The 27,709-nt window shown below is 46.0% G+C and overlaps 1 protein-coding gene across 1 annotated transcript in view; it reads right to left on the bottom strand.

Moving 5' to 3' along the window:
- The window catches only part of MCF2L2 (MCF.2 cell line derived transforming sequence-like 2), a 293,975-nt gene extending 272,055 nt beyond the window's left edge, over positions 1–21,920 (bottom strand). Inside the window, exons 1-2 of the mRNA XM_039488965.1 lie at positions 21,746–21,920; positions 21,190–21,280 (exon numbers count right to left, since the gene is read on the bottom strand). Coding sequence (XP_039344899.1) covers positions 21,190–21,280; positions 21,746–21,784 — 130 coding nt within the window. The 5' untranslated portion in view covers positions 21,785–21,920. The remainder of the gene's footprint in view (positions 1–21,189; positions 21,281–21,745) is intronic.
- Positions 21,921–27,709: the final 5,789 nt, after the last annotated feature.

Here is a 27,709-nt window from a genome sequence, read left to right as displayed (position 1 = left end):
AAGTTTCCATCATCAATGAAAATAGTTCTGTTTGTGTGTACAGTGAAATCAATGTTCATCAACATTTGCCAATTTAAAAAAAAAATCTAACCTTTCCAAGCCTATAAATAATCAACAGCCAGCAAATCCAACCTTCTGGTTAATCATCATGTCTCTGTCGCCCAGCCCTCCCGCTGCTTGTCTGCCTTTAGATTGCCAGTGCTTTCATTTCTGCCCAGAAGGGGCCTTGCACATTGTGACCACTACAGAAACTTGTTTATAATATTTATATCGCTGCAGCACCGATCATTGCTGTGCTAGGCTCTGTACAAACACAACAAAAAGATGGCCCTGCCCCAAAGAACTTACAGTTTAAGACAATAATAATAATAAAGTCACCATCTTAATACTATAGAAAGGGAAACCATCTTCTGTTTTTAATTTTTGTGTACTTGTCATAGTTACAAGTAACATCTAATTCACTAAAACAGAAAGGCATTAGATGGGGGGAGGAGGAAAAAGATGGTCTCTCTTTTTCAATTTGCCTACTCCAGGCATTTACAACACCTTGTTCATAGTACGTTTCATTGTTTCCCAGTATAGCCAATTTCCTTGTTTGCGTGGGTCTTGCCAACAGCAGCAGGGGAAATCTTTTAAAATAAACACCACCACCCCCCGCACCCCAGCATGGACTATAAAACTTGAGACGTGGGTCTCAGTGGCAGAGATAAGAAGCTACCTTTTAACCTTTTTAAGTTTTAAACGGCCTCGATTTGAAAGTGCCATCATATCAACTTTAATTGACAAAATTTCCTCGTTACAACAGTTTAATGAGAGCCCCAGTCACCTGGGCAGAGTCACATTTCAACTTCTAAATAATTGTGTTTTTCAACTCACAAAGCACTGTGTGAGCCAACGAACCCTCATGCCATCCGTGTCGAGTAGGCAAGGCTCCACTTGAGAGATGAGAAGCGCGAAGGCATTTACTGGCCCCAGGAGTAGCATGGTATAATGGCTCTGTCTCGGTCTGGCACCCTTTGCCGACAGTTGCTCCAGTGGTCTCACCTCCCATGACAGGTCACATATTAGCCCACCTCATCTGGGGTAATTATAGCCACACCCAAACTCGACCCTTCCCAGCACCAGTCAGGGCCGCCCAGAGGATTCAGGGGGCCTGGGGCAAAGCAATTTCAGGGGCCCCTTTCATAAGAAAAAGTTGCAATACTATATTCTCGTGGGGGCCCCTGCAGGGCCCAGGGCCTGGGGCAAATTGCCCCACTTGCTGCCCCCCCCCGGGCAGCCCTGGCACCAGCCCTCTGCATGCTCTTCACCCATCCACTCCTGGGCTTCTCCTCATTCTGCCCCTGAGCTTCTGCCTGCGGCCTGGCTCCTCCCAAGCCATGGACCCTCCAGGCTTCTTCCCTGGAGTCTCTCTTCTCCCTGGCCTGCTTTAGGAGTCTCCCTTTAGGGCACTAGTCGTTAGGACAGTCTCAGGTTGTCAGATGTGACCAAAGATCCCACCCCCACCAAGAGGGGTCAGCGAGCAGGTTTCGGGGGGGGCGCCAAGCAGGGCCAACGTTAGACTCGCTGGGGCCCAGGGCAGAAAGCCGGAGTTCCACCGCACAGGGCTGAAGCCCGGGGCCCTGAGCCCTGCCACCTGGGGCTGAAGCAGAAGCCTGAGCAACGTAGCTTCACAGCGCCCCCTGTGGGACGGGGCCACGGGCAGTGGCCCTGCTTGCTACCCCCTAACGCCAGCCCCGGCTTTTATATGCAGAAAACCGGTAACTGTGGCACCGGTGGGCCATGGAGTTTTTATAGCAGGTTGCGGGGGCCTCAGAAAGGAAAGGTTGAGAACCCCGGCTTTAGGGACATCCCAGTTCTTTCCTGCAGGCCCTTCTATTGCTCCTTGCCCCTCTGACTGGGCCTTCTTCCGCAGCCCAGCTTGCGTCCCTCAGGCCTGGTCTACACTACAGGAATAGCGTAGCTGAAGTCGACGTATCTTATTTCGACTTACCTCCCATCCTCACAGTGCGGGATCGACAGCCGCGGCTCCCCCCAGCGACTCCACTACCGCCGCTCGCCCCGGTGGAGTTCCGGAGTCGACGGGAGCGCATTCGGGGATCGATATATCGTGTCTAGATGAGACGCGATATATCAACCCCCGATAAATCAATCGCTACCCACCGATCCGGTGGGTAGTGTAGACATACCCTCAGGGTTTAATTCCCTTTTCAACCCCGCCCCTGTCAGGGCCTGCTGCCCGAGGGTGTTCCCTTCCCCTGTGTTGTGTATTTGGTTGTCATGGTTTTTGTTCCTATGGAAACTGAGTTAGATTATTAGGGGATAGCCCACTCTATGTCTGTAAATAAAATGGTAGTTTTGTTAGCTGTCTGCTCTCTGGCCTCAAGTGATTTCTTCCTAAACCAGCTGCCCCCAAGGATATAACACCCTGAAGGCCAGCTTTTCTTCCCAGCCTTCTCCTAGCCTGACCAGGATCCCAGGGCTTATTCCTTGCCCCTGGGCTCCCTCCTCACTATTCCTAGAGCGCGACTGCAAACTCTCTCCCTGCAGCCCGTTTTTAAATGGTGAAGCAGACCTGACTAAATAACCTATAGCTACCAACAACTATAATCCCTGAATACTTAGTATGTTTATATTCTCACGGCCGTGTCCAAGCCTCTTTCTGATACAAATATCCTCTCTTTATATTAACCAGCTTGCTTCTGCCCAGCTGGGCTTCATGGTCCGTTAAGCCTAGCTCCCACTCCAGGTGCAGTCAGATAACATAACTGGCCTCTCAGGCCCATTCAGGGACTGTGCAGGGTACACACCCCATCACAGAACCCAAAGACAGAGAGGGGTTACAAATCAAAATGTAGGCAAGTCATTTAGGTAGAAATATTCAAATATGGGGGCTTCTAGTTAGGCATCTAAATTCAGCTTTAGGCAACTAGCGCAAAAGGCCTGACTTTCAAAGATGTGGGATGCTCTGAGTTCTACAGTGGTACGGAGGGTCTTGATCTGGGACATCGTACACAGTTAGGGAATACGTGGCAAGACAGAGAGAACAGATTTGAACAATGCAGAAATAGAAAGAAAAAATAGAGTGAAGTCAGAAAGGGAAGATCTAACAAAAACCAAGGGGGAGACAGCACATTACGTTATTAATCAGAAAAGAGACTGGTAATGCTACACTAAATTCAGTGCTTGATAAACAGTGCACTACTGCTTTATTCCTTTAAATTACAAGGGATGTGGCTGGGGGTGTGTGTGTGGCCTGAGGGGCACGAGTATCTTTCATCCTGACTAGTAGGTCTAATCCTTGGACTAGTAAGTGTCAGGTACGTTTCCCAAGCCCTGGTGTGTGCATGAATGGAAACTAAAAGGAGACCAAGACATTTATTTTTGGTTGTGTTCTTAACTGTATCAGTGTTCACACCTAGACTTGCTTTGGAGGTAAAGAGCCAATGCAATCACCTGTCGCACCACCTGTCCCACAGCACACTCTCAAGCAATAGCTAGTGTCCATAACCATCTGATCCTGGCCCCACTGAGGTGAATGGCAAGTCTCCTAAAGACTTCAGTGGGGCTAGGACTTGTCCCTCCCTACCAATCTTTCACTTTGCTAGTAGTATAATGAACACCCAGTCTCGGGCTGTCTTGCTGCTGGGAATTTGCATATAACAAGAACCATGGGGCCTGGTTCCCTAGCGTTAGTCAAGAGTAACCCCATTGAACTCAATGTCAGGTTTACATTAACTTAATGGAATTACATCAGAGGAGAATCAGATCCCATTTGTCCAGCTGGCAGCGGTTGCTACAACATCTTGCACATCAGCGTTGTTTGCATTGTATTTATGAACTGGCATAGCAGACTGCTGCTCCTGTATACAGGGCCAGCTGGAAAGAATTCATTGCCCGAGCCAAACTGGAAATCGTGTGGCCCAGCCACTTGCAATAAGCCGTAGCTAAACGTTTTCCAGCCCCGAGTATCTTGTTTCCCTAGGCAACCACCTAAGCTGCAGATATTTCAGAGCCAACCATGCTTGTATGAAATCTGTAACACAAAAGACTTAAATATGTGGATCAACATTCTGAAAACTCTTTCCTAATTATAGGTGCCCAGATATTATGGTGATGAAGGACATATTGGTAGGTGGATGGATAGACACGCTCTCATAGAGTCATTGGGGGTCTTTTCCGGGCTCTGAGTCAGGCCCACAATAGCATTTTTTCATCCACACATCTCAACACCACTTCACAAAGATGAATACAACACCCCCGCCCCTGCATTTTAGCATTGGGGTAACTGAAGAGCAGAGAGATTACGATCAACATTTGAAAAAAAAAAAAAAAAAGTGTCCACTGATTTTGGGAACCCAGCTTGAGAAACCAGGCGCCTGACTTTCAGAGCCACCGAGCACACACAAATCCAATGGAAATGGGATTATAAATGATTTATCCAAGGTCTCAACGCAAATCAGTGGCAGATCTAGGAATATAACACAAGTCTCTGGACTACCAAAGTGGCACACGCAGCGCACTGTCTCCCAAAGCTGTTTGGTGCCGTGGTTATGGGCCAGGTCAACCGTGTTCAAAATCCTAATGCTTGCCTTTGCCACAGGATAAAGGGCGCAACCTGGCTAGTTGCTGAGTGCCATCAACTCCCATTGTCTTGGACAGGATGTAAGGACTCTCGGCACCCTACAGGATCAGGCTCCAAGCTATGAAATGGTTATTGCCCAAACAATACGTAATAAGATTCTGTATTATTTGTAGTGCCTAAGAGATCTAGTCATGGACCAGAGCCCCACTGTGCCAAGCTGGAAAAAGGATTTCAAGCCTGAGAAAAGGCAATGTATTGAGACTGTCCATGGCTAATTGATACGATTTGGCCAGATAGAAGAAGACTGGAGAAAAATGTATAGTGGTTTTTAAAAAGCAAGAAACAGCAAGATACTGTAAATCTCTCCATGCTTTTGGCAGAACATTTGAAGCAGATAATGTGTCAGCAGCAACATTTTTGGTTTCTTCTGAGGTTCCCTCTGTGAGCTAATTGTCCATTCTGTGGTTGCACGATCCAGGTCAGGAATTGTGGTAGCCTTCAGCATCACAGTCTGGGTTAATAAACGTGGGAGAGCCAGGAATGACTAGCAGGTCTCTGTTTAAGCTGCTGGATATGGTTAGCTGTGCATTCATTGTAACAGGTGACTCCTGTAATGCAGTCCTGAGAGAGCGCTACATTCCCTGTGGCATACACATACCTCACAAGGCCTGAATTGTTGTGACTGACCCTATAGCAGAGGAGCACTGCACATGGCTCCCTCTAGGCCTGAGGGCACAGCTCCATGTTCGCAATCAGAAGAGCAACATGGGATGGTCCTTCTCACCAGGGACTAAATGTGCTAGGCCTGATTTGCCTTTCAGTCACACGGGGTGTGGATCAGGAGTCAGGATCTCAAAAAATATATATATCACTGGAAATACTCTAGTGTAAATGAGAGAAGAATCAGGCCTGTTGTCAGTTGGGTGCTCCCCAGGGCGGTCAGCATCCAAATTTTAGGGCAGTTGTTATTTTAGAGAGAGGCATTTTCAGGACCCCTCCAAAACAGATGTGTAGGAGGAGCTAGGCTGCTTTGGATTTTGCAATGCCTCAGCTGGTCCTGTTGAGCAAAACGGATGATGTTGGTCACTCAGCATCCACATGCACTTTATATACAGGCAGCTTGGCCTCCCTCTTGACCATGTCAGCTAGGACCTGCAGTTTTGTGCTGGCTGGGGAATGTCTCGCTAATAGCTGCGATGGATAGAGGTGGAAAGTGACTGTTTTGTATACTAAACTCTTGAGAGAACCATAGATTTAAGTTATCTGCATATATCTACGTGGCACTTAACCTATAATCCAGCACTGCCATCCGTGCTGGCTCTGCTGAGTAACACAGTTTCCAGCTCTGCTTCACTTTGCTGCTGGAAAAATACAGAAATTTCCCATTCCTGGAAACAAACAGAAAAAATTCTGCCTCTCCAATGCGGGGGTATGTATGTTCCTCAGCTCTGTCGTCTTTATAACTGTGCAACGCTCCTTCCCACTTTTATTCTCTTCCACCCCCTAGCATTCAAGAGATTTCTGTCAGTGAATGGGTGGAGAATCTGAATGCATGATAGACAGACAACAGGGGCTCAACACAAAGCAACTGATTGTCCAGCAGATGATTTGGTTCTAGGCATGGTCACCCAAACCTTATAGTCCATAAGCATCACAGTCTTGGGAGAAGGGAGTTTCCATCAGCGCTCCTAAAAATCTGGACCCTGCAGCTGTTGCCCAGGCCTAGAACTTCATTCTGTTTATTACACTGCAAGGAATATAGCAATAATGGTCAGAGGCAGGATGCTCAGCCCATCGACCATGTGTTCTTTGGATCTCCCTTTACTAAAAGCGTGTTGTATCTACAGTGTGGCCAGATGTCCCGATTTTATAAGGACAGTCCTGATATTTGGGGCTTTGTCTTATATAACTGCCTATTACCCCGCCCCACCCTCTGGTCTGATTTTTCACACTTGCATGTGTGGTCACCCCACCTATTTATTGCCTTCTGTACGGCTGAGGGGCAGCTAGATGCCAGGAGGAAAGGGAGACAAAGGGTGTGCTTTTGATCTTAGTAACACCAGTGTAAATCCACCAAAATTCAACAAAGGTACTTTGGATTTAGACAGGTCTAACTGAGTTCAGAAGTTGGACATGGATCTCCAGTAATACACAGGAGCAGTCACTTCTCAAATGCACATCTCTTATTCTCCTACTTGAAGACATAACATATTCTGCACTCAGATAGCACATTGATCAGAGGTACATGGATGGATCTCACACTGACCACCCCACACACTGTTCATTCCCCAGTCAGGGGGGCCTTCCACAGCAGAACCTGGTATGTGATAGTGAAGGTGCCTCTCCTCTTATATGAGGCCAAGGAGAATTTTGTTGCAAACACAGACTAACTAATGAACCAGTTCCTGCCATCAGCTATAGCAGTATTCCCCTATCCCATCCCTGGCCATTATTTGAAGGTGACAGGGTTCCTTTCCCCACTCTGAACTCTATGGTACAGATGTGGGGACCCACATGAAAGACCCCCTAAGCTTATTTTTACCAGCTTAGGTTAAAGACTTTCCCAAGGCACAAATTCCACCTTGAACAGTATGCTGCCACCACCAAGTGATTTAGACAAAGAATCAGGGAAAGGACCACTTGGAGTCCTATTCCCCAAAAATATTTCCCCAAGTTCTGCACCCCCCCTTTCCTGAGGAAGGCTTGAGAATAATATCCTCACCAACTGGTACATGTGAACACAGACCCAAACCCTTGGATCTTAAGAACAATGAAAAATCAATCGGGTTCTTAAAAGAAGAATTTTAAATTAAAGAAAAGGTAAAAAGAATTACCTCTGTAAAATCAGGATGGTAAGTACTTTACAGAATAACTAAAGACTCAAAAACAAAGAGGATTTCCCCTCTAGGCAAAACTTTAAAGTTACAAAAACAGGGATAAACCTCCCTCTTAGCACAGGGAAAATTCACAAGCTAAAACAAAAGATAATCTAATGCATTTCTTTCTATTACTTGCTATTTCTGCAATAGTAGATGCTTAGTTCAGATATGGTTTAGGGAGATATATTGTCCCTACCCTGTTTTCTTGCTGACTCTGGGGGAGACAGACAAAAAACCTTCCCCCACAGATTTGAAAGCATCTTCTCCCCTTATTGGTCCTTTTGGTCAGGTGCCACCCAGGTTATCTGAGCTTCTTAACCCTTTACAGGTAAAAGAAGAATTAGCCCTTTACAGAGTAAAGAGGGATTTTATGCTACCCTTAGCTGTATGTTTATGACAGCAGGTTACTGTGGTCAGTGGTGTGGGGTCTGCTGTGCTAAGAAGTGGTATTTTTCCATCCATTCATTTAAAAAAAACAAACAAACCCACAATGCCTCTTTCCCCCTCCTCTCCAGATACCTGCACTTCATTTCCAGGTACGTCAGTTTCTTTGCACATGGTGAGTCACATACAATAAAGAGTGATGCATCATACCAGGAATTTTGGTCCCCCTAGAAGATGCATCATTCTCTAGCACCATTTACAGTCTGTCTAGAGAGTGACATCACTGCATTGAACTCTTATTCCCTGGCCCAGAATGAAACAGACCCAATGGTGCAGTGTTATCCGGTAGACAGAGCCCTAAGCTGGGAGCCTGGAGAACTAGGTTCTGTTCTCAGTTTTGCTAATAACTTTGGGCAAGTCACATCTTTCTGTACCTCAGTTTCCCCAACTGTGAAGTGGGGATGAGAGTGCTCCACCGCCTTGTCTACGCCACTGAGATATGAGAGCTAAACAGTATTGTGTAACTCAAGCATTCATCTTTCCTTGGTCCCTTAACCAAGGTCTGAAGAGACGAATTCCTGCAGCCAAAACATTTAAGGCTGAAATCAGAGAGGAGGTGCTCATTAACTGCAATCACAATTGTTTTTAACAGTCATCAAAGAGCCCCGTGCAGAATGTCTCATTGTGGTTTGGATGCTGAGCCAGCCCCAGATACAAAGGCCCTGATGGGTAAGACCTCAAGCACGTCGGTAGAAAGGGCAGGAGGGCTGGAGAGCAGAGCCGAGCCATTAGCTTACTTGCTACTCAGCAGGACTGCAGCTCCTTCCACCGGCCCTACACCCTCTCCCCCCAGGGAGATGCCCTCTCAGGGGATTCTTTTGATGCAGACAGTATTGGAAGGCAAGAAAAGGGATTAAATAAGAGATGAGCAGAGAGATTGGAAAAGGCTCTCCACCTAATGAGCTTTCAGGCATTTTGACTGAGCGCTAAGTGGCATATTTACAATGGGGCTGTTTCTTGAGCTTCTCTCAGACACAGAAGTTTGGAACTGAGTGGAGCACTGGCACCATCTCTCTCTCACACTCCCATGGGTTTTAATTACCATTTATACTCAGACACAGGGATGTAGAATAATCACACCTACCCTCGCATCCACCAACCCCTAAGCAAGCCCTGCCCTCCAGCTCTCACTAATGAGTGACATTCAGTGCCCCTAGCCCAAGAGAGTTTGCACAGGGTGGTCTCTCTCACTCCACCCATCCAGGACTCCCCTCCTCCAGTCCAGACAGCAAACGTGAGTAGGGGAGGTGCTGGGAAGCTAGATCATCAAGTGAGCCTGTCGGCAGCTGATTTGCTCCAATGATGGTGACCCAAACTGCAGAGTTTGCTTCCCAAACTGAGCCCCCCAGAGTTTGCACAGCCCCTTCCCATAAGCTGGGAGCGCCTGCTTCCTACTGCATGAAAGCGTGGGTTCCTGTTCATCTCAAACCGACGCTTAGCAACAGAGCAAGGCAGACAGTTCCTCTCCATTCTTATCTTCATGGATTTTTCTTTTCTGTACATGATATTTCAGTGAGCACGACCATAAAACACTGAAACGGGCTGAGATGAAATTCTGAGCCTACAATGGTGAGTTAGAACCTTGGTCAAATCCTCCATCAACCCCTTCCCGCCTCCCAGCAGAAGATATAGGTCCATCAGTTGTAACCCAAGTGTGCAACTTAGGCTATCGAGTTACAGCCCCATCTGCTTTTAGGTGGCCAAAGAACGGCACCGTCCTGCACCACTTTTTTGCACCTGTGTCTGGCCAAGCGCCTTCCTCTCCAATACCAATCTTTACATCACAATTCACATGTATGTCACCTCCAAAACGATCATGGGACTGCACCATAAATCCATTTGGAGGTAAAAGCTCGTGCAATCTATGGGAGCTCATGGTACCTCACCAGGAGCACATTACACGAGTGCTCAGCGATTTCCACAGGCTGCCCATTGGTTTCTGGGTAACATTAAGGTCTAATTCCCTAAATGGCCTGGAGATGTCTTACCTGTGCCACGCTACTGCAGCGGAGATCAGTGAGAGTGACTGGGAGTAGGAAAGATGAAGCTGTCAGACATGAGTTCTCTGTGTGGGCCCCTTGGTTTCCAAATTAATTCTGCCCATAGGCCCCAATCCTGCAATGCCTTGCACATAGGTGGACCCTCATGCTCACATGCAAAGCATTGCAGGATAAGGGCTGTCATCTGATATAGTCCAAATCCGTTGACTTGCCAAAGCCCATCTGTGGGCGTTTGGGGAGGGCTGAGACAGTTGTGTGTGTGTGTGTGTCTGTGCTTGGCTCTGGTTTTGCTTGCTCGGGATGGGAGCTTTTAATTGGCACTACGCCTCCTAAGTCTTGCCTCGGTCATTATAGTTGTATTCTGGTTTTAGTTAATGGAAAAGGAGCCTACCGTGGCAGGGGTTCTTTACTGCTGTACTGTATTTAAATGTATATGAATAAAAGACATGAAAAAGGTACCGTATAGTACGCGAAGGCGAGGTAATCTGGAACAAATATTAGTAAAAATGGTATATGACGGAAAGAGGATCAGTCAAATATCTAGACTTTATTAATGTGAGACAGGAATGGTCCAATATCATAGGACTGGAAGGGACCTTGTGAGGTCATCTAGTCCAGTCCCCTGCACTCATGGCAGGACTAAGTGTTATCTAGACCAGCATTTCTCAAACTGGGGTCTGCGGACCCCTGGGGGTCCCCAAGGGCTCCCCAGGCCTCGCTGATCAACTCTTCCCCTTCCCTTCCAGCGCCTCCTGCACACTAGAAGTCCAGCGGCACAGCAGGGCTGGGCAAGCTTCCTATCTGTCCTGGCTCCGGGCTGCTCCCAGAAGCGGCTGACATGTCCCTGTAGCCCCAGGGCGGGAGGGGCAGAGGTCTCCGTGCATTGCCCCCGTCCCGAGCGCCAACTCTGCAGCTATAATTGGCCAGGAACTGTGGCTGCATGGGTGGTGCCTGTGGGCAGGGGCAGCACACAGAGACCCCCATGGCCAGAGGGATGCGCACCCAAACTCCCTCCCTCCCGGAGCCCGCACCCCTCACCCCCTCCTGCACCCAAACTCCCTGCCCCAACCTGATGAAAGTGAGTGAGGATGTGGGAGAGCGAGCAACTGAGGAGAGGGGATGGAGTGAGCAGGGGGTGAGGCCTCGGAGAAGGGCATTGCAGGGGCGTGGGCTCGGGGAAGGGGACAGGGCAAGGGCTGAGTGAAGGGGCTTCAGGGTCCCCAAAAATGTGTAAATCAAAATGGGGATCCTCGGGTTGCTAAAAGTTTGAGAACAGCTGACAGGTGTTTGTCTAACCTGCTCTTAAAAATCTCCAACCATGGAGATTCCACAACCTCTCTAACCGATTTATTCCAGTGCTTAACTATATACAGTCAAATTATTCTAGGTTACTGTATAATCTATACATCACTCGTTCCTACAAAGCTGTTTCAATTAGTGATGTCTCCCATTAGTTTATGCTAGGCTGTAAATCTGATTCCCAGACTCCAGTTCTGCTCCTCTGTTGCTTTATAAAGAGTTAGTACCTTTTAAAATAGCTCTAGTTATTGGGCTGAAATATTCCTATTAAGATGACCAGGTTACATGGCTGTAAAGAAATCCCAATGGGAGATCTGGGAAGAGTGCTTGTTTATACCCGTCTCCTTGTGTTTTGAGTCAAACCCTGTGTGGGAGAGGGGCCCCAAAGCCTAGCAGAAAGGAAGTCACTTCTGTCAATGCTAAACAGCATGTGTTTGTGGTGCATCCAATTCCCTGTGCCGGCACCCCAGGCACACTAGTTTCAGCTCCGAGGGGTTCGGAAGGCATGGAGAAGTGAAGGCTGCTAGGAAAGGCTGTCACTGCCCGAGACTTCTCTACTGGTATATCTGCTGCATTGCCAGAGATCCATGCCACCTTCCAGCTCCATACCCTCACCCCCCTCCCCTACCCCAGGCCCTGTAGGGCTCCAACTGCATGGAGTTCATACCAGTGGGCTACCAGGGAGGAGGGAAGTCGATCCTCCCACTTGGACTGAATTCAGAGGGCCATATGGGGTACTGCCCCTACACCCTTCACCTGCATGTGCCACTCCTCAGTGGGTGTGTCTACACTGGAGCTAGAGGTGTAAATTTCAGCTCGAGGAGACACCTGCACTAGCTCTGATCAAGCTAGCATGCTGGAAACAGAATCGTAGCTGCAGCAAGAGAGACTCATAGCCTCAAGTACATCGTAGGGTCTCAGAGAGGATCATACTCAGTACTTATCATAGAATATCAGGATTGGAAGGGACCACAGGGGGATCATCTAGTCCAACCCCCTGTTCAAAGCAGGGGCAATCCCCAGACAGATTTTTGCCCCAGATCCCTAAATGGCCCCCTCAAGAATTGAACTCATAACCCTGGGTTTAGCAGGCCAAGGCAGGCAGCCCCCCACCCCGCTGCTTGCACCACCACAGCTTGATCAGAGATGGAGTCATAGTATAGCTAGCTAATCATTTATGGTAATTATAGCAAATTCTGGCCAATCATAAAGCGGCAGGTTGTCATAGTAAACTGCATATAATACTTTGGTGTAAGTTTTTCCTTTGTTCTTGCTGACTTGTGAGCTTGAACCCAACTGCAGTTGTAATAAACGGGTCGCCCCTCCCGGGGCTCCTTGCTTGACTAGCTGCGTCCGTCTCTCCTTATTCCTCAGCTGGAACGGACGGGAATTTCCACCACAATTCCAAGATCAAAAGAGACCTCTGTGATCACCTAGTCTGACCTCCTGTATAACACAGGCCATAGAACTCCTGCAAAATAATTCCTAGAGCAGATCCTTTAGAAAAACATCCAATTTTCATTTTAAAACGGTCAGTTAGAGAGAACCGACCACGGCCCTTGGTAAATTGTTCCAGTGGTTAATTACTCTGTTAAAAATATGTTATATCTTATTTCCAGTCTGAATTGATCTAGCTTCAATTTCCAGCCATTGGATTGTGTAATACCTCTCTCTGCTGGACTGAAGAGCCATTAAATATTTGTTCCCCCTGTAGATACTTACAGACTGTAATCAAGTCACGCCTTCTCTTTGTTAAACTAAATAGACTCAAGTTGCTCTATCACTCAGGCCGGTTTTCTAATCCTTTAACCATGCCTGTGGTTCTTCTCTAAACTCTCTCTACTTTATCAACATCCTTGAATTGTGGGCACAGTATGCCAGCAGCAGTCACACCAGTGCCAAATACAGAGGTAAAATAACCTTTTTACTCCTGCTCAAAATTCCCCTGTTCACGCATCCCAGGACTGCATGAGCTCTTTTGGCCACAGCATCACACTGGGAGCTCATGTTTGGCAAATTATCCACCATGAGCCCCAAATCTTTTTCAGAGTCACTGCTTCCCTTCCCAGGATAGAGTCCCCACCCTCTAACTATGGCCTACATTCTTTGTTCCTAGGGTGTATACATGTACATGTAACCATATTAAAATGCATCTCTCTAGTGCGGGTATGTGTCCTTGTGCTGCGATTTACACCTTCCAGCTCTAGTGTAGACATACCCTGTATTATTCACCACCTATGAGAAGCCACAGGGAGAGCAGTTGAGACTCCCTAGGCTGCAGCATCAGCAGTATCCAGAAAGCATCTCGCTCTGGGTCTTCTTTACATCAAATGCCCACAACTCCACCTCCATGCTCTCCTGCCACCTGGCCCAAATCAGCACCTGGGGAGGCTGAGACCAGGATATTGGGGTCACGAGGGCAGGAAAGGGGAAGAGATTTGAAGAATTTATCTCCCACTGTCTGTTGTCAGACTGTTAAGTCAATCACAGCCCTGAGATCCATTTGGACTCTTCAGTGCGATTGGTGCCCAAATAACCAGGCAACAAAAACCATCCCCTTCCACCTATGACTGGCCAGAAGACTGTGCCCCATCCTACCGGACACAGACCTGGCCACAGCGATTTACACATTTGTGACCTCCAGGCTCAAGTATTGCAACTTGTTATACCAGGGAATGAAGCCACGTGCCCTGGAAAAGCTTCAACTGGCTGCAAAATACAGGCCAGTGAGAGCACAGGGCCCTAGTGCTCTGGTGCCAGCTCCCCACTGAGCACAGAGTGTAATTCGTGATTCTTCCTTTCATTCAGTCAGATATTTCTATTGGATTGGCCCTGACTACCTGAGTGATCCCCTCTCCTTATGCACCCACAACCTCCCTGACAGCCTACATGCCGCCGGGAAAATGAAACCATGATCGACTAGAGGAAGGTGTCCAAGTATGGGAGGCAGAACTTACACAGGAACTGGGACCAGCGTACTCAGCTCATTGACACAGGAGAGAAGAGACTATGAGCATCACCAGGACTAATTGCAAGACTCAGCTCTGCCATTTAGCTTTCCCTCAGTAATTGCTTCACACACCAACAAACACCCACTCAGCCACAGAAACGGAAACAAAAACACCCAGAAACTAATCAACTATTTCTGCTATTGGCCGGAAAAGGAGGGAGAGACAGAGTGTGTGCTACTGCTAACACAATGTGAAGCCTGTAGAAACAGGAAGATGGGCCTTGCCAGACGGGATCAGACCCAAGGTCCATCCAGTTCAGTATCCAGTCTCTGCCAGGGGCCACGCCAGATGCTTTAGAGCAAAGTAGAGTATAATCTGCCCCCATCTGTCCTGTGTTTGTACAGCCCCTAGCACAATGCGGTTCTGGTCCATTGTCACCTTTGCTGTATGTGGTCCCAATTAGATGGTTAAAATAAGGAACGAGGCATTTAGGGATGATCAGTCCCTATATGAGGGGAGTGGGTAAAACCCTCTCTAATGGTTCCTTGATGGCAGATATGCTGATTTTTAGATTAGACGTGCCTGCTACCCTTTTTATAACCAATTATAATAAATGCCCCATGTTTTACCATGCCTTGCTTGACTATTGTCAAGCCTATTTTTTAGGCTATAGATTTAGGGGGCTACTTATAGTTCAACACATTTCCATAGAACATGAACAAGCAGCATCTTTATAGGCTACACCATGTTTGGGGTTCCTAAGAGTTACTGTAACACAATTCATAGCAAGACTATCCAGAGTGGTGGTTGTGAAGTTCTTGGCCTCAACGGCTTCCTATGGCCGTGAGTTCTGCAGTCTATCGCACACTGCATGAAAAAGCGTTTACTTTTGTTGGGTTTGAATCTGCCACCTTTTAATGCCATTGAATGTCTCCTTGTTCTGGTGGTAGGAGATGGAGACAACATGCTGCGGTGTTACCACTTCCACTGGTTCTGGAAGCCGGTTAGCCTCTTTATTCCCCCTCTACATTCCGAGTCAAAATGCCCATATAACTAGGGCCCTACCAAATTCATGGTCCATTGTGGTCAATGTCACGGTCGTAGGATTTTTAAAATAATAAATTTCATGATTTCGGATATTGAAACCTGAAGTTTTACGGTGTTGTAATTGTAGGGGTCCTGACCCAAAAAGAAGTTGTGTGGGTGGGTGGGTGGGGGGGAAAATCACAAGGTTATTTTAGGGGTGAGGGGTTTGCGGTACTGCTACCCTTACTCTGGTGCTGCTGCCTGCAGAGCTGGGCCCTCAGTCAGCAGCCGCCACTCTCCGGCCACCCAGCTCTGAAGGCAGCAGCACAGGAGTAGGGGTAGCATGGGGTGGTATTGCCACCCTTACTTTTGCACTGCTGCTGGCGGGGTGCTGCCTTCAGAGCTGGGCACCTGGCCAACGGCCGCTGCTCTCTGGCCTCCCAGCTCTGAAAGCAGCACAGAAGTAAGGGAGACCAGGGCCAGCTCCAGACCCCAGTGTGCCAAGCGCACGCTTGGGGCGGCGTGCCGTGGGAGGGCGGCAGGTGGCTCCGGTGAACCTCCCGCAGACGTGCCTGCGGACGGTCCACTGGTCCTGCAGCTTCGGTGGAACATCTGCAGGCGTGCCTACGGAGGATCCGCTGGTCCCGCAGCTCCAGTGGAGCATCCGCAGGTGTGCCTGCGGGAGGTCCACCGGAGCCGTGGGACCGGCGACCGCCAGAGCGCCCCCCGTGGCACGCCGCCCTGCTTGGGGCGGCGCAATTCCTAGAGCCGCCCCTGAGGGAGACAATACCACGACTCTCCTAAAATAACTTTGTGACCCCCTTGCAACTCCCTTTTGGGTCAAGACCCCCAGTTTGCAAAACACTGGTCTCCCCCATGAAATCTGTATAGTATAGGGTAAAAGCACACACACAAAAATAAAATTTCACAGGAGGAGACAAGATTTCACAGTTAATGACACATTTTTCATGGCCATGAATTTGGTAGGGACCTACATACAAGTATCTTGGGTAGGTATAGGGAAGAATCCAGAACACTATTCCAGATCCATAGTTTGACAGTTTCACATGTTCTTTATTTCCAAGAGCGACTCAACAAAAATGTATAAAGTGCATTTGTTTGTTTGAAGTACAAGGTGTTACTTAGAGTCCCATGAATTTGCACATTTTGGGAAATACAAAACAAGTATCTGCAGATTTTATTAGCTACACTGGTTATGTTTACAAGCTTTGCTTACTGTTCGGTTCTTAAAAAGCCAGTGAATATCTTTTTAATAGCTCCCCTTCTGTCTTGTAATGAGTTAATCTGATTTTGCAATTAAACAGGCCAACGAAGCACAATAGGAGAAAACAAAAAGAGTGACTGATCTGGAAATAAGACACCCCACCAAATTATTGCAGATTTTGCAGGGAAACCCCTGCAGATTTAGCAAACATTTCTTTGCAGATTTCTATTGTCCCTCTTCATGGGCAATGGAACAAAGGACACACCCTCTGTCTGCATCAGAGAGCAAGGTGAGGAAAACCAATGCTTTCTGGCTGATGCAAAAAGATCAGTCATCACTAGTTGCTCACCGGGTCTAGAACAGATCCAAATAAACGTTCTTGAAATGAGATCCTGAATTGCGTGACTGCTCGGAGGTACTCTGAGACCAAGGGGAGAATGATCCATGGACAGTGTGGTTTTCTTTGACTTGACTTCAGTGGGGTTGCATTTGCACAGGAGTAACAAAGGGCTAATCTGATACAGTACGTTTAAGGAAGATTGCTTAAGAAGTTAGCATTAAGAGTGCTGTACACCGGACACAGATTAGCAATGTTACTATGCTCTACACATAGCTGTGATATATATTAAGATAACTGGTAGTTTCGTAGCACAAGACAGATATTTTGACACTAGTATGTGCAAAATTAAATCATCAATCTCGGCCAATTCCATCTTGGATTATTACATTCCGCTGACCTAATTTCCTCCTGCACATTCAAATGTATGCAGTATCCTCCTTCACTTCCTGTCCTACCCTGTAGCAGGGCCTTGTGCTACAGCCAAATTTCACCCAACTGCCCTCTGGCGGGGATGGAACCCAGGTGACAAGAATTGACATCCTGTGGTGAATTCATAGGCTTGGGAGTCAGGGGATCTCAGTTCTGTTCCTGGCTCTGCCACTGACTCTCAGGATAACCTCGGATAAGTCACATCACCACTCTAAGCCTCAGTTTCCCCATCTGTAAAATGGATAGTATTTACTTCACTGAGCCATGAGAGGGTACAATTAATATTTGTAAAGCACCCTGAGACTGTGGATGAAAACTCTGATACAAGAGCAGGTCCTTTTTTTAATTTCATGTATAGTTTATGTAGCGGGTTACACACGTTAAGGTTTTAGATCAGTGCTTCCGCTACATGAGAAGCTAACAAACCAGCTCATTTGGACCTGGTCCTCATTTTCAGAGGTGATGAGCACCCACCACCTCACCTGAAGGCAAAGGGTGCTGTGGATGCTCAGCATCTCTGTAAACCAAGCCTCTGTGGTATAGAGGGGTTTAATGGAAACAGGGTACAAGTTCAGTTGCTTCCTAGTTAAGCTGCTGACATCTGTCCTGGTGGCCTTGCCTCATTACATAAAAGTCATTTTAAAGAATAAAATCTTGTCACCAAAGTGGGACACTTGGTGGGTGCGCCCATCTGCACACCAATGCCCAGGGAGCTTTTTCCATTCACAGCAGAGCTGGGAACAAGCTGCCAGGCGTGGGTGGGATTGTGGGGGCATGGAGGTTTATTCCTGTGGGTTTGGCAAGCCGGAAAAGTGAAAGAATTCCCACACAAAGACACAGCCGCTGTCAGCCCCAGACCCCAAGCGTGGGTTCTTCTCTCCATCATAACGAACAGCTTCTCACCCATCTACCCAAGGAACGCAATCTTGCAAGGTCACGAGTGTCGCTCAAGGCAAGTGTGTACAATTTTTTTTTTAAATCTATATCTGTTCTTGAAACAATTTCTGCAGCGAACTCTGGTGACATTTCCAGTGCTCTCTGGACCCTAAGGGGAAATGCTAGAAGAAAATATACAAAGTGCACCAGTTCTAGTAACCTTAGGCCCCTTTTTGTTCTCATCAACACCAGTGTAAAGCAAGAGTAACTCCACTGAAATTAGAGAAAACACACCGGTGCTAAGCAAAAAACACACCGAATCAGGCATCTGTTGTTCAGCACTGAGAAAAAGATACTTTACAAGGTGCAGGCCTCCAAAAAGGTATGTGCAGAGGTAAACTAGTCACTGTGTCCTACATATTTGGACACTGATCCTGCAATGGGCTTTAATGTATTGACTCCGTGCAGGTACAGGGGCCAACTACATGGAGCTCACGGAAGAATCAGGGCTTGTGTTTGGAAACACAGAGTCCCTGGAATCAACACTTAGATCCTATGAGACTTAAATCATCCTTTCAAAGCAGATAAACTGATTTCCACGTAGGAGGTGGCTTCTAACCATCAGAAAGGAGTATGGTTCTGAAACAGCCTTCCAATACGAGTTATGGGGGCAAAAAACCTAACTAGTTTTAAGATGGAACTTAATAAATTCATGAATGGGATTACAGGATGGGATTTCCTGTGATAGCAGGGACAGGGCTCAATGACATAGGAAATCCCTTCCAGTCAGTTCTCTATGTTCCTAGTTTCATATGCATGTGACACTCCCATATGAGACATTTAAAAACTGAGGTCTTGTCTACTTTGCCTGGTCATTAAAGATGCCATGGTACTTTTTGTAAGTAGAAGATGCTAGCTCATATTCAAGTTTCCTCTTCAGCCACTTCTCGCTACTGTACTGTATTTCCACCCCAGAAGTAGCTGCATCATACTGGGGTTGAGTGTCGACAAGTGTGACTAGTGCTTTGGGTCTTCTCAGAACTTTGAGAGGTTCCCAGTGCACTGAGATTGCTCACAACCACTGCCATATAGAAGGACTTTTTGATTTAATAAGCGGCTGCTGATTCAGCTAACATGACTCACATTAGAATATGTGATTCAGAAAAAACAGTGCATCAGCAGAGGGTTATGAAAAATGATTTTTAAAAAAAAAGATGTATTTTGTTTTTTAATCACTTCCATTTTTGTACAAATATATTTTGGTTACATTATTTTATATAAATTTGCATTCTCTATGGAAACATTCAGATCAGATTTCCAGGCCCTGAACTATTCAGCAGCAGAGAATTTAGCTCTAGTACTCAGAGCAAGGTTTAGAAATCTGAGTTTTATTCTCCCACTAGCACTGAGTTGCTGCAAGATCTTGGGAAAACCACTGAATTTCCCTGCACCTGTGTAATATAGATGTAATACATCCTCAGCTGCCAGGAGACATGTGAAGATTAATTAATGTTTGAGAAGGGCTTTGGATGAAGAGTGCAAAGCAATAGTCTTACCATTAATGGTCAAAGCAGGTTCCTACATTTCTAAAGTCCCCAAATTGAGGCTGAGATACCTCTAAATTTATATATTAGCAAATCTTGGCATTCATCTTCAAATGTATCAAAAGGTTCTACTTTTCTGAGGGGGGGGGAAGAATTAAGTGATAATATAGCAGATGAGGGGCTTCAAGTGAGCCTAAGGAGACAGGGGGAGGGGAGGAAATTGATGAGTGCTTAAATCCCATAAACACCTTTGAAATCCCAGCCTTACAAAATAATATTTGCCTCAAAATTAATGCCAGAGTCTTTAATTGTATTTTTCTGATTGACACAAATTCAGACAATACATAATTAATCTTCCAGTTACATAGTAGCTTTCACATACATCTCTCTGTCTTCTTGGTCTAATTCCTGATCCTGCAAACTCTTCTGCAAGGCCAAACCCTAGCACCCCCATCAATCAAGCCACAATGAAGCCAGGCACAGAGGCCATGTGGAACACGTTACAGGACTGGGGCTTAAATTTAAATTCTATACATTTAGAAATACAAATTCTATATGTAAACTTGCCCAATGCAATAATCAGCACAAGTCCACCACCAACTGTTTAGCTTCTACAAGTAGGGTCAACAAACACACAGAAACATCTGAATCTAAAGTATTATTGTATATTACTTGAAAGCCACGCTTTGAACCCACTCTATTTTAGTGCAGATATTATACAAATTCAATGTGCTTTCAGAGTCCTTAGCATTCATAATACATTACAGAAATTGACAGCTATAAAAATATGCCTCCATGCCTAGTCAATTAAAACAAATGTTCTCTTCCCCTAGCTTAACAGTCACAATCAGCTTTTACTCAATTGTATGCCTCAAGATAAGGGTACAAAAGGCACACTCCACTGTTTTATTAACTTGATTATTTTCATCTGGTCAAATTCATGCTTTGAGACATTGCAGATGAAGTAATTAATGGGCAGTTTCTTGCAGTTGTTTGCTCATCAGTGTCAACACCTGGATAGCAGGTTAAACCACCACCTCCTCCTCCTCACACAGAGTGCCCAAGGTTCAGTGCACCACAGGATTATTAATCCTTCAGAGATTAACAAAAGAACAAACTACTAGGCGCCTGGGATTGAAAACAGCTCTCATTCAACTGCCCTACGGTCTTCCCGAGCCCTTCAAACAGCACTGACAGTAAATATACAGAAATACATTTTAACGGGCTGCAATTTTAGTTTCACAAGATAGCGCTGTGAAGACTAGCACGATACATTTTATAGAGAGCCCCTAACCCAGCCCTATAGCATTTCATCTGCAGACATTACTACCCGTGGAGATTTAATGCAATTCAATTCACAATAGGCACATATGCAATTTTTTTAAAGGCCAAATAATTGCACACTGGACAAATGCATTAACCAAAAGATATTTTGAGGGCAGGATTTTTGCAATTCACTGATTGCTCCGAAATCCCCCGCAAGGTGTGTGTCACAGAAAGCTGCAGCCTCGCCTCCCAGCCTGTGGAGGAGGTGAAGAGAAGTGAGCCCAAAATCTACGCAAAAAGGTAGGGGGAAGAAAAGATACCTTACCCACATGAGTGATGACTGTAGCCAGTCGCTGGGTTAGCTCCTGATGTGACATCTCTTCTTCTTTTAACCAAAAAAGCATTTCACAGAAGCGCTGCACAGCATTAAAAAAAAAAAAAAAGGCAGCTGGAGTGGGAGGCTACACACACAAAGCAAGTACCACTCCCAGGGTGGGATTCTTCCAGGCTCCTTACATCTCCTGGGCACTGGCCAGCTCCTGCAGTTTGCAACCCTGCATGCGTGGGAATAACCGCCTAACAAAAGTTCTTTGACATGAAAGGTAATAAAATAAAAAAAGCGGAGTTAATTGCTTCTAGGTTCCGCCCCCCCCCCTTAAGAATGAGGCAAGGAATAAAGAGACAAATCAGCAGCGAGATACCTGCCTCCAGGGAGGTTTGGGGATGCTAATGCTTTGAGTCAGGAAAAAAATCCTGGAGCTCTGGAATATTGTCAAGAGGAGTGGCGCTTGCAAAGGGAAATCACACCATCTCTCCTTTCTCAGGCGTGGCTGGGAGGAGACTAAGAGCCACTGGTGCTTCTCTGCCCCCACCCTCGGTACCTTTGGCAGTGAGAGATGTATGTCCATTTTAAGCCTCATGCTTGGTTGACCTTCAAGGATAAAGCGCACACACACACGCTGAGCCTAGGGAGTATGTTAAAATCCTCATCACGTCTCTTCAGGAAACACTGGACAAAGAGAGAGGTGCGGTGGGCTGTTTAAAACGTGAGCTCATGCTATGGATCTGACTATTACTCAGCCCTTGGGTTTGGCTGGGTTTTTAAAGGCACCTTCCCCATTGCAGAGAGTGAACAAAGCACCAGGTGAGGACAGGGGGCAGAAAGTCAGCCCCTACCCCCACTCTCCTGCGAGGTGATATTGACAAGCCCTGTGCCTTGGCTTTTCCTACCAAAATCCTCCACTGATCCAAACCAGCCCAATGTTATTCTCTGCTCAGGGAATTTTCCCTGGGGAGTGGGAGGTTAATCTCAAAAGGTCCTGGTTTTAAAAAGGAAGAAAGATGCGAAATACCAGTTTACAATGGAGAAGCCACTTCACATGCGAAATAAATATCAAACAGGGAGGGAGCATTTACATTTGCCCTTCTGATGGCAATGTAATGTTATCGCCCATCCTGGGACTTGCCTGCTGGTTTTGCCAGCATCTACTGTTCCACATGTAGATAGATCCCGGCACAGATACAGAATGTGTATCCACATCTGATATGCCGATATCCGCATCCGTATATATAAAGCGGATAGCCGCAGATTTGCAGGGCTCTACCTATAGGCATTGGCTGGTATAAATAAACCAAACTGGTGCCTACAGGGGGCCAGCATCTTAGGTCCAGAAGCAGAGCTGAGCCCTCTAGATGGTGCAAGGGCAAAGAAGCTGTCTAGTGGTGGACGATAATGAGCCCCCTGAGTGTCTAGCTGCCCTTTAGAGCTGCAGTAATGGATAGAGAAGCCTTCAGCAGTTTCTGGTTATGGATCCCAGCTGCTAAATGAGAGGAGTAAAAAGGGGAAGCAATGGCCCGAAAGCCACAAAACATGATCCCCCTGCTGCAGGCAATACAAAGTCTGTGCAGGGAAGTTAGAACTCCCCCCGTCCAACTCCCTTCCAATCAGTACATTTTCTTCCTTCAAAGCCTGCCCAGAGATCAATGTAAATTGAATTTTACTGGGAAAATGGGACAGCTGAGTGCAAATTTATTAGCTATTTAAAGATGGAAAAAATGGAATGTGTTTCCTAGAGATGGGTCCCACTCACAAGGTGTGGCTGCAGATCACAGTCCAGATTTTTCCAAAACTCAGGGTTATTTGGATCCAGGGTTTTTGTTTGGACCCACCTCTTTGCAAACTGCTAGAGCATGTAGGTAAAATGTGCCAATATCAGCTGGCACCTACCAGATCTCCCAACAGTCTTGGGTTTTGCAGGAGTGTCCTGATTTGATCCCCAAATGCCCCCGGTCCTGTCGAAGTAGCTCCTGTCCCCCAGGGCTGGCTGGGCTCGGCTCCCTGCTGTGGGCATTGCAACCGTTACCTGGCCCCTGCTGGTGCACAGGGTTGCATTGCCGCTCAGCTTTGGCCTGGCCGCCTGGATGGGGAGGCAGCCAGGCCACATCTGATTAAGTGGTGTCACAACCTGGTGGGACAGGAACTGCAGGAGTTCCTGATACGGGGTGAGCATGGGGTGGGCTCGCTCGTGCTTCAACTCCCTCTCTTTGGACCTTCCAATCCCCAGGCATCCCACCCACACCAGGAACAGGGCCTGCTTTAGCCACTTGAAACATTGGGAACAATTAAATACATCTACCTGAGCATACATGTTAGATTACAAAACCGTTCATGATTAATGTTTATTTGATGTTCGTTTGCACAGCAGCTACAGTGTTGCTAGGGGTTTTGCATACAGGCAAAAAGGCCCTGTCTCTGCTAATGGAATTTCTGTAACTGTGGCAGAAGTGGGGTGCTCTGTAATAATCTATGAATAGTGTCTTGTTGACATGGTTATTGGGATATTTGCTCTATGAATATGTTGGGTTATTTTAATAGCAAGGTGTTGGAGAAACAAGCAGGGACCCAGACAGTGGCTCAAGATAGCTACTCATTTGCCAACACTTAATGCAGGAGCCATTTGCCTTCATGTCCTATCTCCAACCCCCTATGGAGCTCACCAAACTGGTTTTGGGCAGAACGGTCCAAGCCCAGGAAACTGAGGAGAACAAAGATCCTGATTCCTGACTAGTTTTAAAAGGACTCCATCAAGCAGGGAGCAGACACAGTTGTCAAGGACCTGTTTGGAAGAACAGACTGACAGCCAAAGGCACCCACCAGAGTGTCTGAAGAAACCAGGCCTTCCTAGGCTCCCTTCACAATGTAGAAGCACTTAGATAAGACAGACTTGTGTGTAGACCTTTCATTGGTTTAAAATCCTTTTACTCTTATGTTCTGCTTTGTTCCCACTGTTAAGATTAAACAATACTTGGGTTTGAGAGGGCTGTCTGGGCCCTGTATTGTTCACTGGTCACAGCTCAAAGGGAAGAATAGCAATAACATACCCAGTCAGGCCTGATAGATAAACATGGGTGGTCCACAAGGTACTGTACATCAGGGCCTGGTCTAAGAGTGGCAGCATCATAGGACTCCATGCCAGGAGGGGTAAAGGGACGGGGCCTGAAACCTGAGGGGCTGCATTGAGAGAGACCAGAGAGGAGTCAGAAGTGCAGCTAGCCCAGTATCGTGACAGTAACTTTCTCCATCCTTGGGTTGGTCAGGGGGATTGAACCCTTCCGCACCAAAAAACACGGACTCCCCCTCTATGGGATGAAAATCTTCTCTGGAAAGGATGGTTTAGCAGTGTCCATTATGATGATTTGTATGATAATTGTGAGTAGGTGCCTGACTGAGACTGGGTCACTCTTGTGCTAGATGGTGTACAAACACACAGAGACAATGCCTGTACTGGCTAGTAATCCACAGGGGTAGGGTTTTTCCACCCCCATGATACCTTTAATGGAAACACTATATACTAATGTAAATATCCTAGAATTCAGAAAAACAGACTGAAGAGTGTAGGAAGAGAAAGATTAATATAGATTTTGCTCTTAGGTTATCGGTCAATGGGCCAGATTCTTGATTTTGGATACACCTGTGCAAATCTGGAGTAATTCCTTTGAAGTGGATACTCTAGATTTATACCTGTGGAAATGAGTCAGAACCTGGCCTGTTTTGTTTATATAGTGGAACAGAATTTTATAATCTGGACAACTCAGCTGATAAAATGATGTCCAAGAGGCAAAAGAATTTGATTTCTCCATCCAATCATAGCCTGATCCTGAAGGGCCAGGTTGAGTCCTAAAGGCACAGCCATTCTACTGTTTATCTTAGGTACTCATATAGCCCCCATAACCTGGGCACCTCAATATCTTGAATGTGATTATCCTCACAATGGCCTTGCGAGATAGGGATTTGTAATGGAGGCACAGAGAGGCTGTGTGTCTTGCCCAAAGTCACCCAGGAAGTCTGTGGCAGAGCAGGGGATTTAACACAGGCCTCCCAAATGTCAGCACCCTAACCGCTGGACCATCCCTCCTCTCAGATGTAACAGGTGATTGCCCAGAAGATGGTACCTGTAGGTCGTGACCTAGCATCTCCTTTGTGCTGATTGGAGAAGTGCTGCATCCACCCCGAAGGGAAATATGACTGAGACTCAGGAGGGAGACCAGACTTCCTGGCTTGGCCTCTCTTTGTAGAGATAAGGGTTAAAAGACAAAGGTCTGAGACAGCTACAGCTTATGAGCCCCTCAGGAGACCAACCCAGGTGGTGTAAAAAGAGAAAGTGGCAGGGAGGACAGCTGGGGCTATCAGAAATGGTTGGGTAAGTACAAGTGTTTGGAAGTTACTGGGTATCAGAAATGGCTGGAGAGCCAGAGTGGTGTGAAGGTTGCCTTCAGTTGTGTTTGGCTGTCTCTTCAGGCACACAATCAACATCAATTCCTTGGTGTTCACTATCTCATTGTTTTACATGTCTTTATAAATATGTATATGAGGTGTGAGAACGGTTTGATGGGAATGAGTTTGGAATGGCTGCAATCTCAAGGGTTAAGGCCACATGTGACTGATTGATCATCCCTACTGAATACCAATGAAACTTTTATGCCACATTACACCATAATGTATTCTGTTTATGACACATCTTAGAGAATTGAACACACGTGTATAGTGCCTTAGTGAACAAGTCCAGCACATGCTAGAGCTTGACCAAATGATTAGAATTTAAAATTAATCTAACCTAGCTTTTCTACGCATCTGGGTGTTACAGTTGTATGGAAGTCCTACCCTCTCTTCTGTGCTGATAGGACTAGATAAAAATGTTGTCTCTATCACTGGAAATCCTAGGCATCAGCTCTCTGTTCTTTAAGCTGTGGGGAGGGATAGCTCAGTGGTTTGAGCATTGGCCTGCTAAACCTAAGGTTATAAGCTCAATTCTTGAGGGGCATTTAGGGATTTGGGACAAAAATCTAGTTGGGGATTGGTCCTGCTTTGAGTAGGGGGTTAGACTAGATGACCTCCTGAGGTCCCTTCCAACTCTGATATTCTATGATTCTAAGTCTGGAGCTTAAGATGGTCATAGGTCCAAGACAGAATATAGCAAGTTATTTTCAATTCCTGCTTTTACCTGATCCATAGCAAAGGGGGAAAGGGAACAGTTTGGAGTCAGGGTTGTGGTTATTTTTGTTATATAGGAATTGCCATATTGCATCAAACCTGAGGTTCATTTAGTCCATAAACTGGAATCTGTGAAGTAGCCCCATTGAGTAGAGTGGATAGTGTACAGCCAAAGAGATCATGCATGTAGGTGAAAAATAAATGCAGTTTCATATAGTTACAGAAATAAACTATCTGAATGTAGTAAATTCTTTATGTATCTTGGGCATTTTTAAGGTGCTTTTACCATAGTGTCAATGTACCAAATGTAATCACCATATAGAGGGTATAAACAACAATATACTTACTATCAGAAAGAAAAAAGAGAATAATGTTAACCAGCTCAATAGCACCAAGCAACTTAAATTGTTACAAATATGGATATCTGTTGTTAGCAAGGCTGTGATCTGGATTTCAACTGATTTAGTAGTGGATATAGCTACTGTGCCAGATAACAGGAAACGATTTATTTCAAATTGCCCAAACAAAATTATAGCCTTCTTTCCTCAGTAGAATAATGCACTTTCAGTTTAATGTCTTTCCTGCAGTGTCCTTTCTAATAACTGTTTCTTAGTTGCCATAGAGACTGTTTCCAGGTCTACTTTCCTCCTTTGTACAGTTCCAATTCTGAATGATTACTTTTGTTGCCATCCAGGCCACTTGCTGTCTTGTGCCTTGTTTTCAGCAATATCTTGGTGTGAGTAGTAAAACAATACATCTGCAATCAACCTTAAAGCCACCCATTCGATCACAACAGCAACTGACTCTAGGTATAAAATATCACAGCCTGTGAGCTAATCAATATGTAACAGCTGCATTGTTTGATCAATATATCCACAGCTCAGATACGTGGAAGCATAAAATGAAGCCATCAATAGCACCAAAACGTGAAAATATGTAATGACTAACAAGAATGCTGGGATGCATTTTTGTCCTTAAAGGGGCACTGTCACATCAATTTACAAATTATTTGACTGATAAATTTTCCTCCTAATTTTGTTGTACTTTCAGATTACTAGAACAGATTTATTTATTTTTTTAAATTGTCAGTTTGTTTTGTGCATTTGGTAGCATGTTGTGTATAATCTGTCCATGAGTTTTCACTGTTATCTGTGTGGGTCTTTCACAGAGCAGCAGTATAGAAGAAATGTTTTAAAATAAATAAATGATTGTAAAATCACACATAATCAGGGGCACTTAGGGCATAAGACCTAATATACATTTTAACTCACTTTCTTTAAATGGACAGTATTTCAAGTTGATAGCATTCCCTTGTAAGAAACAGCATTTCATCCCCATTGTAGTTGCAGTCTTT

This window comes from Mauremys reevesii, linkage group 9, assembly GCF_016161935.1.
Source record: "Mauremys reevesii isolate NIE-2019 linkage group 9, ASM1616193v1, whole genome shotgun sequence".
In the NCBI taxonomy this organism is placed as follows: Eukaryota; Metazoa; Chordata; order Testudines; family Geoemydidae; genus Mauremys; species Mauremys reevesii.
Note: the sequence above shows the minus strand (reverse complement) of the source record. Positions and strands in the feature narration are given on the sequence as shown.